Source organism: Pinus tabuliformis, chromosome 3_2, assembly GCF_031772625.1.
Source record: "Pinus tabuliformis cultivar Carrire ecotype Pingquan chromosome 3_2, CPIR1, whole genome shotgun sequence".
NCBI classification, from domain to species: domain Eukaryota; kingdom Viridiplantae; phylum Streptophyta; class Pinopsida; order Pinales; family Pinaceae; genus Pinus; species Pinus tabuliformis.
Genome location: NC_142302.1, coordinates 396,727,495 through 396,744,910, shown reverse-complemented (window position 1 = coordinate 396,744,910; position 17,416 = coordinate 396,727,495). Strand labels below are relative to the sequence as shown.

The window sequence follows — 17,416 nt, the reverse complement described above, 5'->3', positions numbered from 1 at the left end:
CAACATGGTTCAGAGGCTGTTCACCAAGGATTGGATCATCCCAAATTCTGATTTTTTTCCCATTACCTGGTATCCAGTAAAGGTTGTGACTGAAATGCTCCATAGCAGAAAGATAGAGTTTGAAGATTGGAGAACCTTTAATGGTTTTTGGGGGCTGGTCCAAACACCTCAGCTGCTGTCCATTGAAGTATTTCTTCCATAGTACTCTCTTACTCCAGCTAGCCTTTCCAGCAATAATATTCCATAGAATACCCAGATCTCTTAATTGGAGACCTCCTTTCAGAGTTGGTTTTTTAGTAGTGTCCCATTTAACTAAATGAAGTCTTTTTTCATTATTTTTCCCCCCTTCCCAGAGGAATCTTCTCAGCAGACTGTCCATTTTACTAAGGAAGGTTTTGGGGGCAAGCAGAATGGAATGTTGATAAAGAGGCATACTTATGAGAACAGATTTCATCAGGATAACCTTCCCCGCATTGTTCAGCCAAGTGGCTCCCCAAGCTTGAATTCTAAATTTTAGTTTGTCAAGCAGGGGCATCCAGTGGGCAACTTTAGGAACGGATTTGAAGATTGGAATCCCCAGATATTTAAGAAACTCCCAGGTTTGAATTCCTTTCATCTCTAAGAGCCTGGCAATATCAGCCAGTTCCTTGACCGAGCAGTTCCAGCCGTAGATAGTGCTTTTTAGATAGTTTATCTTGCTGCCCGAGACCTCCTTGTAGATGTCCAACTCCTTCTTGAAGTATCTTGCAGAATTTATGCTCGCTCCTTCTAGCAACATAGTATCATCGGCAAATTGGGCATGGTTAATGGCTTTAACATTGGGAACCATTCTGAGTCCTGGAAGAGATTGGATTTGTTGACAACAGTCAAGTTGGAAGCTAAGCACAGAGGCTTGAATAGCGTAGAGGAGCGGGGACAGCGGGCAACCTTGTCTTAAGCCCCTTGAGGCATTGAAGAACTTTGTTGATCGGCCATTAACCAGCGGCGCAATCCAAGGGGAGGCGATGCAGGCTTTCACCCAATTTATGAAGGTTATAGAGAAGCCCAGTTTCTTCATAACAACATAGAGGAAATCATGTTTCACCCTATCAAAGGCATTTTCCAGATCAAGCTTTATCACCATTCCTTTCTCTTTTCGGTGGCAACTTGAATGAACTGCTTCTTGCACCAGCACAATATTGTCCAGAATCTTTCTCCCTTTGATGAAACCTCCTTGATTTTCTGGAATGATGTCCGGAAAAACATTCTTGAGACGATTGGCTATTGTTTTGGTGATCAGTTTATAACTAGTGTTACACAGTGAAATGGGCCGAAATCTACCAAAATCAGAAGCTCCTTTCTCTTTCGGAATCAGGGCAAGGAAGGCCGAGTTGGTGCTGCCTCCGATATTTGAACAAGATTGAGACTTCCTGACCATTCTCAAAAAATCTTTATTAATTATAGACCAGCAAGTGTGATAAAATCTGGCATTGAACCCATCAGGCCTAGGAGCTTTATCTGGCTCCATGCAGTCCAAAGCCTTCTTGAGCTCATCCATGTTGATCAGAGCAGTCAACATAGAATTAACAGAATCGTGGACACAATGAAGGATTAGATCAAAGGGGTAGGCTTGGGAGTCTAAAGGAGGGTTTTTAGGCGCCGTATAAAGCTCTTTGAAGAAGATGAAAGTAGCTCTTTTGATGCCTTCAAAATCTTTGACCACAGCATCATGGGAACGAATTTCTGAAATAGATTTGTATTACCTGCGAGCTTTGGCTTGCTTATGGAAGAAACTGGTATTCTTATCACCGGCTTGTAACCATAATTTTCTGGATTTTTGTCTCCAGTACTCCTCTTCTTCCCTACTGGCTCTATGGAGAGTTTTTTGCAGCTCAACTTCTCTTTGAAGCAGACTTTGAGAAACAACAGAATTCTCCATTTCAGATTAATGGGCTGCAAGGTTCTCTAAGGATTCTTTTCTCTTGGCAGTGGGTGTTTTTAGAGTTTTAGCCCACTCCTTGAGTCTTATTTTAAGGCCCCTCAATTTTTCTTCCCACACATAGAATGGGGATCCCAGGATCTACCGATTCCAAGCTTCAGTAACCACTTCATGGAAACCATCTTGCTGAATCCACAAAGGACTGGATCTAAAAGGTATTGGACCAAGGTTTCCATCAAGGGAGAGCTCGAGACTAATAGGTTTATGATCAGAAGTGCAATTTGGAAGGATTTTAGAAGAGGCTATTAGACCACATGTAAGGAAAGTGGATTGGACAAGGAATCTGTCTAGACGAGCAGCTATGTGGTTGGGCGCTAATCTTTTGTTAGTCCAGGTATATTTCCCAGTAGAAGGCTTGATATCCTCAAGATCCCAGTCCAGCATTATGTCTTCCACCCATTCTCTGGCTGGATCCCTTACTGGGGAACCCCACTTTTTCTCATCAATGGCTAGAGTGACATTCAGATCACCTGCAATAATGATATTTTCTGGATTGTGCAATAAAATAAAGGACTGAAGCGAGTCCCAGCAAAATTTTTTCTCCGCTGGAAGGACCGGAGCATAAATACTGAACATACTTACTTGTTGACCAGAATCTTTGTGGAGGAGCTGGATGAAAATCCAATGAGAGCAGTTTTATTCTTGAATCAATTCATATTTGGAGCTGTCCCAGAAGGATGCAAGCCCGGTAGAGGCGCCCCTAGCACTGACAGCTCTTCCAGGACCTTTACGCCAAAATGTCTTGCTAGTTTGGAGGAGCGGATTATCCTCCATCTTTGTCTCCTGGATGAGAAGGATTTCAGGCAAATGCATCCTAACAATATCTTTCAGAGCTTCTTCTTTCAGTCTGCTGCCTAACCCTCTGTAGTTCCAGGAGACGTACTTCATTATTTACTGACTTGGGAGGTGGTGGCTCCTTTTGGAGCCCTGCTCTGCTTGTGCTCGGATCTGGTGTTCATCATTCCTTTGAGAGTTTTCTAGGAGCCTTGTAGGATGTCCAGATAAGTTTTCTCCTCTCTCTATTTCTTCTTGGATTTCCGACCCCTAGCCGACTTGATATGAGTGATTTGAGAGCCATCTGATTCAGTGTCTCTCTCTTCTGACTCTTCCCCTGAGTCAGAGGCTGGACTAATGTGCTCCTCAGTACCTTTGGTTCCCCTTTGATTAGCAGCTACTAGAGGAACAGTTGAATTTTCTACGGTTTCTTTCAGTTTATTCAGGTGGTCTTCAGTTTCTTCATGATTCTCTGTTACATTCACCTTTTCAACTGGGGGGGGCCTTCTTTTGTGATTGGTTTGGTCTGAGAATTGGACTGGGGTTTCCCCATTGTTCCAGATTTTGTCTGTTCAGAAGGCTTTGAGACTACCTTGCCCTTTTTTATCTCTTTCCATCCTTCTTCTTCCACTTTGTCCCTTGATGGGGCTTTAGGGAAGGTTCGTTGGAAGTGACCATGCTCGTGACAGATTCTACACTTAAATGGCAGTTTCTCGTAGTCCAGTTTCTGAAGTGATGCCAATCTCCAACTGTAAGTTTAACGGCTTCCGGCAGACTGGCTTCCAAGTCAACTTCCACGTAGATTCTTGCGTAGGTGTATTGGCCCCTATTGTCAGCTTTGTCAATGAATCGACCCAAAAATTGTGGTCTCTTGTACCTTAGCAAATAAAAAATAATTAGATGTGCACGTTAGAAATACTCAAGAAAAATCCAAGAAAGTTAAAGGGAACAAGTTCCAATCTCAGAAAATATTTTATTTCCAATAGATTTTGGAGGGAATTTTTTAAATTTGAAACATTGGAATCTTTGGCATAATACAAATAGGTAATGAATTTCCAACTGTCTTACTCCCAATTGAAGACTATTCAATACCTTGCTAAACATTGGATTATGCAAATATTAATTCCAACCTTAAGAAGATTTGAGACAAATGGAACATGTGAAGTTGGAAAGGAAACCCTTCACTTTGAATTCCTTAAAGGAATGCAAATAGTGAGAGAGCTTTGTATATAAAATATGCATTTTTGAATGAAAGTAATGTTAGAGAATTGAATTTTGAGAGAGAAAGTTTATGAGTAGCGTGGTAAGGAGAAAAGGAAAAAGAGGAGCAGAAGGAACAAAATAGAGGAAGAGAAGAAGAATAAATAAGTATCTAAAAAGAGGACATAAATAGAGTTTATAGTAGAGACAAAGACTAGGTAACCGACAAAGTCAACGTGTAATTTAAGTAGCAGATTGTTGTCTCTTTTTAGGTAGTAGCCTAAAAAAGAGTAGGTTGGAGCTTGTAGAAGAGGAAGTAGGAGCTTCCCAACAAATAGTCACTAGCATAAGAAAATTTAGGTAATATTTTCCTACAGGTAGAAGCCTACAAAAGACTTGATGTAATAGAGGGAGGAGTAGCTTTCCTTCACAACAATTTAGCCAAAACTTCATGATTTTTTCCTTCATAGGTTTCCACTTATATTTCGTGTTTACATGTGTTCAATCTCTTTCTTATGTTCATGTTTTTAAATTCATTCTTAAATGTTGAAAACATATAAAACTCTCCTAACTACAAAAGAAAAGATTAAAAGTTGTTAAAATAATTTAAATTTGTTAATTTAAGAGATACAATTAATGATTCATCCCCCTCTCAGTAATTGGTAATTATTCATCAATTAGTATCAGAGCATGCTCCTTACGTATCAACCTAACAACTAGAAGGAAGATCTAGTGCATACGAATGGTCAGTCATGAAGGATGTTCAACAAATAAAGCATCTTTGTTGAATGATACTAATTATAATTTTTTGTAAAATAACGATGAAGACGCATCTAACACTGCTTAATGTAGATGTTTGGGCCATATTGGAGAGTGGATATGAAGAGCCACCTGTAATAGGTAACAAAGAAGACAAGTTTGATTTTACATTCAATGCAAAATCCATGAATGCCATCCTTAATGGGCTAATTGAATCAAAATTTATAAAAGTAATGTATCATAAGACTCCCAAAGAAATGCGGGATAAACTAGAAAACATTCATGAAGAAGATGGTAAAGTAAATTGGCTAAATTATATGTTTACATATTTCAATTCAAGTCCTTAAAAATGAATGGTGATGAAGGCATAACAAAGTTCTTTCTTAGAGTGGATGAAATTATTAATGTTGTGAAGGGCCTAGATGAAAAACATTAAGGGTTCTACAATAGTCCAAAAAGTGATAATATCACTACCTGCTAATTTTAATCCCAAGCTATTAGCAGTGAAGGAAATGTCTAACATTACAAAACTAAAAATGGATCAATTTCTTGGCTCCCTAGCAACATACAAAAGAAGGATTACAAAAGGAAAACCTATTAGTATGGGCCATCGTCCTCAATGTTGAATGTTAATATGAATCCGTCAACCATATCTTCCCATTTTAGTGTACCACCTCGAAGCTCTGTTTTTAGGTACCAGTTCTAAGGGATTGTCTCTAATGTATGAATGAACCAATGTACCCATTCTTGCTATGGAATCTCCTTCCATGTTGTAGTGAATAGCGGGATATGCTTCTTAGGATTAGTTTCACCATTATATTTTATCTCCATCTCTTTATTTATCTGCTGAAATGTTATCCACATTAGTCTTCGACATTCCTGCTAGCCTCCTGTATTCTTCTTGTGTGCATTATGTGATCTAGTAGGGGTAGCTTTCATGGCTATATCCAAGGTTGGTAACCTTTGATTTTCTGGAACTTGTTCTTCATAATCATTAAGAAAAGTATTTACATCACCTAAGCCATCATAAGAGGGCAGGTTATATACCTCAAGTATCATATAGCGAACTGATTTGGTAATTGTTGCACAACGCCTTATGGATACTTCATGCAACCTATTCCGACAATTCTCCAACTCTTCTTCTAAGTATGAGTTACAAGAACTATCATGCTCCCAACTCATCTTTCCTTCTGTAGTAGGGTTAACACAATCTTGTTCCTTTGTTGTCATTTCATAGATATTGTCTATGTCAACTATGCAGTACCCTTCTTTGACTGGTTCTGTAGATCTTACTCCTTCTAATGGATCCAAGGGAACAATTACTCTCATATTGTTTCCTTCAAATATCATCTATCTCTTCTTCAGATTAATGATGGCCAAATTTTCAAATTCCCAATCAATTCCAAGAAATGTGGGATAAGGGTTACTATCATCAATTATTTTTGTGACTTCAAAATCAATAGTAGTGTGAACTTCTTCAATATCCACTATGTTACCTACTAGTCTTCCCAGAGGGAAGATATTTTGATGATTTTCCATCCTTAACTGAATAGGTGACCGTTGTATCTTTGGCTTACCCATTAATTCCCATGTCTACTTGGTCAAGGCATTAGCATCAGATCCCAGATCTAGAATAATTTGATCCAATTCCTATTCTCCTATCTACACACTAAGCTGCATCTCTCTTTTGGTTCTCTTCTGTTGATGCAAATTATTGATTGCATGCATCTCACTTTGGAGTGTTTCTTTAGATGCACAGGAATCTATCAACTCATGAAGCCCTGAACCTACAACCTTTTGATCTCTTAACAATTTCATGCAAGTGTGTAGAAAAGAATTTAAAATACCTAATTTATTTTTTCAATCCTCATCTTGTGTCGAGGCTCGATCCTATGTGAGATCCCGGTCTTGTGTCAAAGTTAATGACATGTCATAGTTTCTTTTTTGATCGAGTTTTGGCTATCTACTAGAGGTCGAAGCTTCAATATCCATAAAAATTCACTTTTCTTCCATAAATACTTCCTTTTATTTATGAATATAAAAAAATGAACTTTCTCTGTAGTCTTTCTGACCCATGCACTTCCATATTCTTTATTTTCATCCGCTTTATCACTACCGGTCGCAGCTCCAGTTCCACTGACAATACTAGTTTGAGGTTCATCGGTCCTCCTTTCAACAGTCATCATTTGAATATTTTGTGTCGGCTGTTGATTCCTTTGTTCTTACTTCTTCACCATACTTATAGGACATTCTTCAATTACATGGTTAAAGGATTTGCAGTACTTACATGTCATTGTGGGATTCTAATAGACTCTCTCAAAATGACTTGGTTGGCGCAGTTATAGTAAATGATCTGCCCACGTCCTCGAACAGTTATACCACCTCTAGCTCTTTCTTGGTATCCTCTCCGACCACCATGTTTTCCATTGTACTCATTTCCATTCTCTTCTACTTGCATTGTATAACTCTCAACATTGCACTCCATCATTAGTTCGTAAGCCTGACAATTATTCTCATCATGTCCTACTGATTTACAAAAATTTCATTATACATTCCTCTAAGTCTATACATATTTTTGTAACAAGTAATAGTCTTCTAAATGATGTTTGCCTCTAGTCTTACATATTTCATACCATGGGTCGGATCCTGCATTCAATGGATTTTATGCCCCAGTAGCCACGTAATTCCTGAAGATAAGGTGTTGTTCTTTAGAATGGGCTGCCGATATGCACTTTGTACACCATACTTATTCTCTAAATTCTTTTATTTTCTTGATGTCTTGTTTCTATCAGGTAAGGTTCACCAGATGACTCTAAATCTGTCTCATGCCTACATTAGTATCTCCTATAGGTAAAGATTCCAATTTTATTGCAATTTGTAGAGCTTCGACTTGACTTTATATCTTTCTTTACGTTAATGGAAATCTAATATGCGGTAGTAGTGAAACTATAAACCATTCTTGATGTTGTTGCAGAGCTATGTCGAAGCTTACTTGATCCAATAACACCTTAAATCTCTTATCAAACTCCCAAATAGACTTAGTACGTTTTTGTTTTATTTCTTTGAACTCGGTAATGCTCTGCAACTTAGATTTCAGTTTCTTAAACTCTCTTATCAGTGTTTTCTTAATATCTGAAAACATTCTTTTCTAACTATTTCAATATTTCATATACCATGTCAATGCTCTATCTGGAAACATCGTAACAATATGATATTTCTTTATATTCTCATCATTGATCTACTTCGTTGTCCATATAACCTCACATAAAAACAAAAATTGTTTAAGATCCTCCAATCCAGTTCCTTTGAAAATGGGTAGCTTAATATCATTATCCATACTTCTTCTTAGAGGGGGAGGGGGAGGGGGAGGGGGAGGAGTAAGGGGAGGGGGATGGGGGGTAGGAGGGGTAGGGGGAGTAGGGCAGGGCGAGGGAGAAAGCCAAAAAATCCCTCGCTATTACTCGGTTCTGGCTTCTGTGAACTATCACGCTAGAAGGGTGAATACTGTGAAGCTACCTGGGGTTTCTCAGTGTGGCTCCCTTCTCTTTCACTTTCAGATTCACTTAAAAGAGGACTATAATAAGTTTCTATAAAGGTATTCGGATCTTTTCCATGATATATCTTTCTTGTATCTACTCTATATCTCTTTCCACTTCACGTTACTGTGATATCCTACTCTGATTTATTAGTTCTTCTTCCAGACTTAAGTAAACTAGCAATCTGATTGCATCTGTAAAACTCCTTTTTCACATAGAAGCATATTAATCCAAAGTTTCATAGATTTTAAATACTTACCTCATTTTCCATTAAGGAACCATCGTTCCACTTTGTTGTAGGACATGGTTGAGTCTACGATAAACTCAATAATGAATTCTCTAAAGATTCTATCAATCCAGAAATCGACAACCCTTGAAATCCTATTGTCATTGCTCTTGAGTCATTGTATCAGTGCAGGAGTCCACACCGTAAGTTCTTCACCCTTAAAATAGTTCTTTCTTTCGGTCAACTTCAATATCCACTAATACAACATGACAGGAAATGAAGTGAAGAAAATATAGTATTCATATGTACAAATATACTTTTGTAGCCAAACTTCGAATGTCACACAAGGGTTTATGTTTTCTTGATCCACAAATTTCCATTCTTTTCATTCTATACAATATTGAATTTCCTTCTTCGACAAGTGACACATCCACATATCCCTCAAACTGAACTTGGTCCTGGTAATGAACCATTTCTTGGCCTGGTTTTGCCTAAACCAAGTTCAGTGTATACTGCGCACCAAAAAAACCGTAAATCACTGGCCCTTTCGGCAACAACCTGTAATCAGATCATAGTCTCACCTAAAGTGACTATGGGAGGATGTAGAACCAGGTTTTTGCGGGGTTGAAAGATTAGGATATGTGGTAATATTATGTTATCTAATTCTTAACATTTATATATCATGTCGTCACATAAGATTAATAACTTAAACATGCAATATAAAACCATAAAATATCACTGTGTTGAAATAAAATGGAACTATAATAACTGCTACTCTACAACAGATAATAAGAAAATATACACATGAGACACCAATTTACAGTGGTTCACCCCAATGTGGGCTTACATCCAAAAGAATTGTTTCTAATATAATGAATCTTTGAACAAAAAATAGTTCTTTGCCTATGCACTAAGCTACAAGTTGTCTGCGCACTCAGCTACAAACTCAGGCCTCTATGGACTTAGAAGCAAAGCCTCTCCTTCTATACAAAACTACAGATCACAATAATTTAATCATAACAGTGATCTGGATCAATTTGATTTGATAATTCTCTTCTTATTTTTTTACCCTATATACTATTACATCTAAGTGTTACATAATCAAAATACCATGGTCCAAATACCACGGACTCATTAAAACAAGCAACTATGGCCCCAAAACCATTAATCCCCTACAAAATCATGTGATTTTACAAAAGGGATGGACTTCGAACCACTCCAAAGCCCTTAGACTGCGCAGTATATTTAATTCCTCAAACTACGCTTCATTTCTTTGTTGCGCAGTCCACTACACACTTCGTTGCATGCTCTACCCCATAAAATGTGGAGTTTTTGCAAAAATATAGGCAAAGTTGGGCCAACACTCAATGAGCAGCTTAGCCAATCCTTAACCTTTCATGAGATTTGTAGGTTTGATATCCATATCATACTCCTAGAGCTTGCCTATCTATTTCCCTCACCTTCCATCACTATCATGTTGTGTGAGAATCTCCCTTACTACCACTCATTGCATATAAGTTATCATTTTTTAATGTAGTAAAAATTATCTAAAAGATTTGAATGCTTTCACTGTAGAATATGCATGTTTATATAGAATTACATATTTTATTTATGTATTTCTCGATGTGCGGATGAAAAAGGTTATTGATTAATCATATCCTTCCTCATTTTATTGCAATAGCACCGCTGCTATTGTAAGTTCATATGCAAAAGAAAAAATATGGAATTCCTTCAAAAAATATGGACTTTCCAAGACTAGGGCTTCCATAATAGTCTTCTTAATTTTGTCAAAATTTGTGTGGCTGTTAGTTTCCATTTCATGTCACTGTTCTTCTTGAGCATGCTTCTTATATATTTGAGCAGTTCTGAAATATTTGTGATGAACCTGTGCGAAAAAATTATTTGTCCCAAGAATGATTAAACTTCCTTTTTTATGGGTTAAACTAATCTTTGATATAGCCTCTACCCATTCTAGATCAATATTGACACCATCTTTTGAGACTATGTGTCCCAAAAATTTTCCTTCTTATAAAGAAAAGAATGATTTCTTGGTATTCAGAGAAAGGCCAAACTTCCAACATTTTAGGAACATTTGTCTCAAATGATCTAGGTGTTCTTCATTAGACTTGGAGAATATTTCCTTGTTGACCAAATAGATGACTATGAACTTGTCTCTTTCTCCCACAAAAGTAATGTCCATAGTCCATTGAAATGTCTCTTCCACATTTATCAATCCAAAGGGAATTTTATCATACATGAATGTACCCCATGGTGTTGTGAATGTAGTCTTTTTTAATCTATTGGATGCATTAATATTTGATTATGGCATGAGAAATGATCCAAGATCTTTTGATTATAGATATAATATAGAATTACATGGATAAATTCATCTTAACCATAGAAATTTAATGTGCACATGAGAGAAGAGGAGAAACACATAAAATCATGAAAGAAGATAATAGACTTGATAACAGAGTTTGTCCAATTTGGACTACGTCTCTAGGCCCTACTCAATCAATGGGGAGGCTTTCATTCATTAAGTGGCATGAGAAAGAAGAGTACAATCAACATTTACAAAAAGGATTCTTATACCTCCAATCTGGAAAATGGCCAAAAAATGGAGAGATCTATTGTAGAAATTGGCATCACCATTGAGTTCGTTTCGTCGAGAGGTGAAAAATCGATATAAACTTGCCCAATTCTGACATTGGACCAAAACTGAACCCCTACAAAATGTGCTCAGGCAAGGTTTCGACCCCTGTCACAGGTCTTCTCATGGTTCTGCCACCTGCTAGTCATCTGTCTCGAAATGCATGCACACTCCTCCCTCCTTGGTGCACTGTGAAAATAGGTTGATATGTGGTTCGGTGGGCAGATAAACCAAAGAAAGAGGTTTGGCACATTGGTTAAATAAAGTGCGTTGTTGAGGATGGGTCAGGGGATCAAATCCCGCCCCTCCCTTTTTATTACCAAGTCGTTACATTATTATATTGGGAGGCGGGTCCTTCGGTCTGACTGTCCCGCTCCCCCCATACTCTACCAACGTTTACGTAGTGAGGTGAGGTAGAGGGGCGACGGGGTTGACAGCCTGCACCCCCCACCATATACTAAATACAATGTTGTTGTGTGGATTCCGAGGGTGGCGAGGTCATGGCCGCCCACCCCAAATTAAATTTGGATTTTGGCTATGGTTCTGATGGTGGTAGGGACATGGCCACCTGCCCCTTTTCTGAAATAATTTTAGTTGTGGTGGTTCCCGGGACGGCGGGGTCATGGCCGCTCACCCTATTTTCCAAATATATATATATTTTTAAATAAATAACCATCCCTTTTTTTAATTTTCTATAACCTTAGGCATATTAGACAAATTAACGGACCCACAATTTCACCTGAAAAATTGGCTGGATTCCGATGCCAGATTCTTGCCAAATTGCGCCCTAGTTAAGCTTGCCACATGGGTAAGTCAACCCACAACTTTGACTGCTTATATCTTCTTCATACGATCTTGGATTGGAGTTTCATTCACACCGTTGGAATCAAGGCGACGAGCTCATGAATCTGATGTCAAGTTAATCGACTTTCTGCCACTTTGAATTTTGAGCCTTTTCCATGCCACCGGTGTCTGGAGATCCACCTAGATCAATCCTCCCCATTGAGGAGCTTTTGGACCACCAAAAGGTTTATCAGACAATTGACAATTTAGGGAATTATTCCCTCACTCTTTCTTTTTCCAACCATTTTTCCTTGCTAGGGTGCATCCCTTTGAAACCAACTCGAAGGTATTCCACATCTTCTCATTGTGAATTCTTGGTCTTACTGTGAGGGATGATATCTTCCAGCAACTCATGGAGATACTCTGGTGCAGAATGATCAACTGTAGGAACTGATCCCACCTCTTCGGTGTCCACAATCAATGGTGGCTAATAAAGCTTTAAGTTTTCCACATTCACTACAGAGTACATTGGAATATATGTCGGAAAATCAAGACGAAAGGCTTTGTTTCCAATCTTCTCCAAGATGGTGAATGGAGCATACCGGATTGGTCGCAACTTCTTCCCTTATCCTTTAATTCTGTCCTTGCTAATATGGAACCACATTTTGTCTCCCACTTGAAATTGATGGTCGACTCGGTGTTTGTCATGTCGATCCTTATACCGGGCTTGACTTTTCTCCAATTGCTCCTGTACTTCTTAGTGAATCAACTAGATCCGCTCAATGAACCGCTACACTTTGTCCCTGTCATCAGGTCCGCTAGAGTCATCTTCCGTTCCAAAGACCATATCAAGATCTTTGGGTAGGTAGCCAAAACATGTCTCAAATGGCGAACGATGTGTAGATGAGTGCACTACTCGATTGTAGGAATGTTTGACACATGGAAGATGTGCATCCCACAACTTAGGATGTTTTCCACAATAGCCTCGCAACAAGTGTACCAAGGTACGGTTGAAAACCTCTGCCTGTTTATCAATCTTTGGATGAAATTCCGTGCTTCTTTTCAACTTAGTGTCCATCATCTTCCACAATCTAGTCCAAAACTCTCTGAGAAATCAAGAGTCGCAATATGACACAATCGATGTGGGCAACCCAAAATGGACCCAAACATGCTGAAAGAAAAGATAAGCAGCCTACTCTGTAGTGATCTACCTTTTACAAGGCATCACAATACACATCCTACTAAAATGGTCAACAATGACATACAAATAGTCATGACCTTTTCTAGACAAAGGCAAACCTCCTACAAAATCCATGGACACGCTTTCCAATGGATGACTCAAAATAGGGAGTGTTGTGTAGAGCTCAAGTTTTCTATTAGAGGGCTTTGAAAAAGAACACATCACACATCCCTTTACATAGCGAGTCACAACGTTCTTCATATGAGGCCAAAAGCAAAATCTTTGTATATGACACAAAGTTTTTTCAACACCAAAATGACCAGAAACAAAGGAGGTGTGGACCTCCTGAATTACATGTACCCCTTCCCCTGTGGGTATGCACACCTCCCTTTCAAAAGATAATGAATCATTATGCAAAATAATAGAAGTGGAAATAGGAGGGCAAGATAGCATATCAGCCACTTTGTTGTTAGTGCCCTTCTTATACCTTACTACCAGATGAAACTGTTGAAGAAAACCCATCAACCTGAAATGTTGAGCTTGTTGCAACTTGGTTTGTGACTGAAGATACTACAAGGGCTGATGATCCGTATGGATGATGGTCTCCTTGCTGATCAGGTAGTGTTTCCACTTTTTCACACTCTAGACCAAGGCATATAACTCTTTGTCATAAGTGGGATAGTTTATCATAGCCTGAGAGAATTTCTTTTAATGGTAACATATCGATTTCTTTTGCTGCATCATTATAGCTCTCGCGGCATACCCGCTAGCGTATGCCTTGATCTCGAATGGCTGTTAGAGATCTGGTAAGGCTAAGACTAGTGCGGTGATGATATTTTCTTTTAATGCTTCGAAGGACTTCTGATGCTTTCCTCCCCATTGAAAGACTTGCTTTACACTTGTCAGTGTGTGTAAAGGTGCTGCAATAATAGATAAATTGGCAATAAATCTCCTCCAATACTATACTACACCCAAAAAGCTGTGAACCTCGGTTACACTAGTAGGCTTAGGCCAATTTACAATTGCTTCAACTTTAGAAGGATCAATTTTTAACTGACCATGACCAACAATATGATGTAGGTAAACCAAAGAGGTTTTCCCAAACTCACACCTTGACAATTTTACATAGAGTTTTTCTTTTTTCAATACATCAAGCACTTTCTTCACATGGCATACATGTTCATTCCAACTTTTACTAAAGACAAGAATATCATCTTGATATAAAAGAAAAAATTCATCAATGAAAGGCCTAAAGAGATCGTTCATGACCATCATGAAAGTGGCTGGAAAGTTATAAAGTCCGAATGGAATCATCATCCATTCGAGCAACCCTTGTTTGGTCTTGAAGGCAGTTTTCCGCACATCCTACTCTATAATTCAGACCTGATCATAACCACTACACAAATCCAATTTGGTGAAATAAATAGCAATATTTAACTGATCTAGTAAATCATTAATGTACGGGATAGGGTTACGATTCTTCATTGTGATTTTATTTAGTGCTCGGTAATCCATGCATATCCTCCATGTGCCATCTTTCTTCAGAACTAAGACAATCGGTGAGCCGCACAGAGAAGTGCTCGGTTGGATGACCCCTTGGTCCAATAGTTCCTGCAACTGCTTTTTGATCTCCTCCATCTCAATAGTTGACATCCTATACATGCCAATATTTGGTAAAGGAGCATCATGCTGCAAATGGATCTCATGTTGGATTTCCCTCTTCGAAGGTAATCCCCTTGGTTCCTGAAACATCTCATCATAGTTAGAAATTAATTTACATAATTCCTTTTTATGCACATGATCACAACCATGGAAAGCCTTAGATAATTTTGCATCTTTCCCCTGTACACTCATAAGCATGCAACCCTTACTGGAATTCACCAACCTCTTCATTTGTCCTGCACTTACAAGGCTAGCATTGATTTTAGTTTGATGAGCCCTTACAATATATTCAACCCCATCTTTTTTGGTTTGGTATTTGTTTTCATGATGGAAGAAGATTGCTTTTCTATCATATAGATATGGACTCCCTAACACCATGCCACAAATATCCAATGGTATCACATCAAGTTCTACATCATCCACTTACTTAGAAGAGATCACAAATTTAACTTGCACTGCTTAGTTACATTCAAATTCACTTTATCTGTATCCATCCAAGTGGGTAAGGTTTTGGATGTGGTTTGGTTTCTAAAGCTAGCTTCTTTACCAAGGAATCTAAAATTAAATTTGCTTGGGATATGGTATCAAATAGAGTTTCCAATTTTGTATGATTTATGACAACTCTAATATGAAATAACTGAATTCTCTTTCATTCATTAGGAATAGAATCATCTATTGAACTAGTGCCTTCATGTGATTTAGAATTAATATGAGGTGTAAGAGTACATTTTGTTCCTGTTGTTGTGATTAATGCTTCATCTCCGGAATGATATCCAAGGTCTTGCTGTAGAGTTCCCACTGTCTTCTGCTTGCCTTTGCCTCCATACTTCTTTGGTCTTTTTTCTAGGTACAATTTCCAAGAATGATCGTTGTCATGACCTTCCTTTTTGTAGTGAGTGCAATAATGCCTTTCTCGTTCATCTTTCTTGGTTGATTCCATCCTCTTCTCCTTTCCATTTCCTTTCACTTTGGGTTTGATATTTGGAGGTTTGAAAGGTGGTTTCTTGAAATGATCATCTCTTTCAGTTTTCCCCTGTTCTCAAGATGAATGGCCTTTACACTGGTTGAGTCAATAGTAGTTGGTTCAAACAATAATAATGAATTTATAATGTAACTATGTAATGATCCAATATACTTAGTTACTACTTCAGGTGTGTCAAGTGTAATGCCAAAATTAATTGCTTGCTTTCTAAACTCCTCAGTGAAGCTTTGAACATCCTGACCTCTGCCTTGCCTTAAGAATTTCCAATACACCAAGGCTTTTTTCTTATAACCCAAGGGATAAAATTGTTCCTTTAATGCAGAACTGAAACTAGGCCATGAGGAAATAAGATTACCCACACTCTTACTGCTTCGCAATTTTCTCTCCCACCAAATGAGAGTGGTGCTACACAGCCGAAGAGAGGCATGTTGGATCTTTGCCTCATCCTTTTTGATATGCTGAATCCCACAGTAGATTTTAATATGCCTAATCAAGTTATTAAGCTTTTCTACATTACTTTCACCATTCTACATGGGAAGATCAAATTTGACATCTAATTTAAAGAAGGTTTTCTTATATGCATCCCTTGAATTTATATGATGATGGTGATGACAGGAAGAAGAACTTTCACTCGTGGAAGGAGAAGGAGGGGGTTCTTCTCCACCATTTCCATGCACTGAACCTTGTTCTTCTAGATTTCTCTCTTTTCTTTCTCTAGCCTTGAAAGAAACTGATCGACATTTCCTTCCATTCTATAGAAGGTTTTGTGGAAATTGAGCTCCTCTTCATGACAAGCCTCTTCATCTGCCATGTTTGTCCTTTGAGGTGCACACCCCATTTCGGGATAGAAAGACTTTAGTTTCCCTTCACCTCTTCGGAGCTTGTTTCTTGTTAGCATAAAAACATGCAATTCACATCTACAAAGGCCTACTCTGATACCACTTGATCCAAGATATTTTACTTGTAGATGTATTAAAGAATTACACAGATAAATTGCAGCTTAACCATAGAAATTTAATGTGCACCTGAGAGAAGAGGAGAATCACATAAAAGCATGAAAGAAGATAAGAGACTTGATAACAGAGTTCATCCAATTTGCACTACGTCTCTGGGCTCTCCTCAATCAATTGGGAACCCTTCATTCATTAAGTGGCATGAGAAAGAAGAGTACAATCAACATTTACAAAAAGGAGTCTTATACCTCCAATCTGCAAAATGGCAAAAAAAAATAAAGAGCTCTGTTGGAGAAACTGGCATAAGCATTGAGTTCCTGTCACCAAGAGGTGAAAAATAGATATAAAACTTTCCCAATTCTGACACTCGACCAAAACTCACCCTGTGGAAAATGTGCTCAGGAAAGGTTCCACCCATTGTCACAGGTATGCTCATGGTTCTACCACCTACTTGTCATCTGTCTCAAAATGCATGCACGATCCTCCCTCCTCGGTGCACAATTAAAATCGGTTGATATGTAGCTCAGTGGGTGGATAAACCAAAGAAAGAGGTTTGACACATTGGTTAAATAAAGTGAGTTGTTGAGGAGGGGTTGGGGGATCAAATCCCACCCCTCCCTTTTTATTACATAGTTGTTACATTATTATATTGGTAGGCGCGTCCGCTGGTCCTAGTGGCCCACTCCCCCCATACTTTTCTGATGTTTACGTAGTCAGGTGAGGTGGAGGGGCG

At 38.5% G+C, this 17,416-nt stretch overlaps 1 protein-coding gene across 1 annotated transcript; it reads right to left on the bottom strand.

Annotated features, from left to right (window-relative positions):
• Positions 1-2,059: 2,059 nt before the first annotated feature.
• On the bottom strand, positions 2,060-2,554 carry LOC149181073 (uncharacterized). The gene has a single exon (XM_089414081.1). The coding sequence runs from the start codon at positions 2,552-2,554 to the stop codon at positions 2,060-2,062; it is 495 nt and encodes a 164-aa protein (XP_089270207.1).
• Between the last annotated feature and the right edge of the window lie 14,862 nt (positions 2,555-17,416).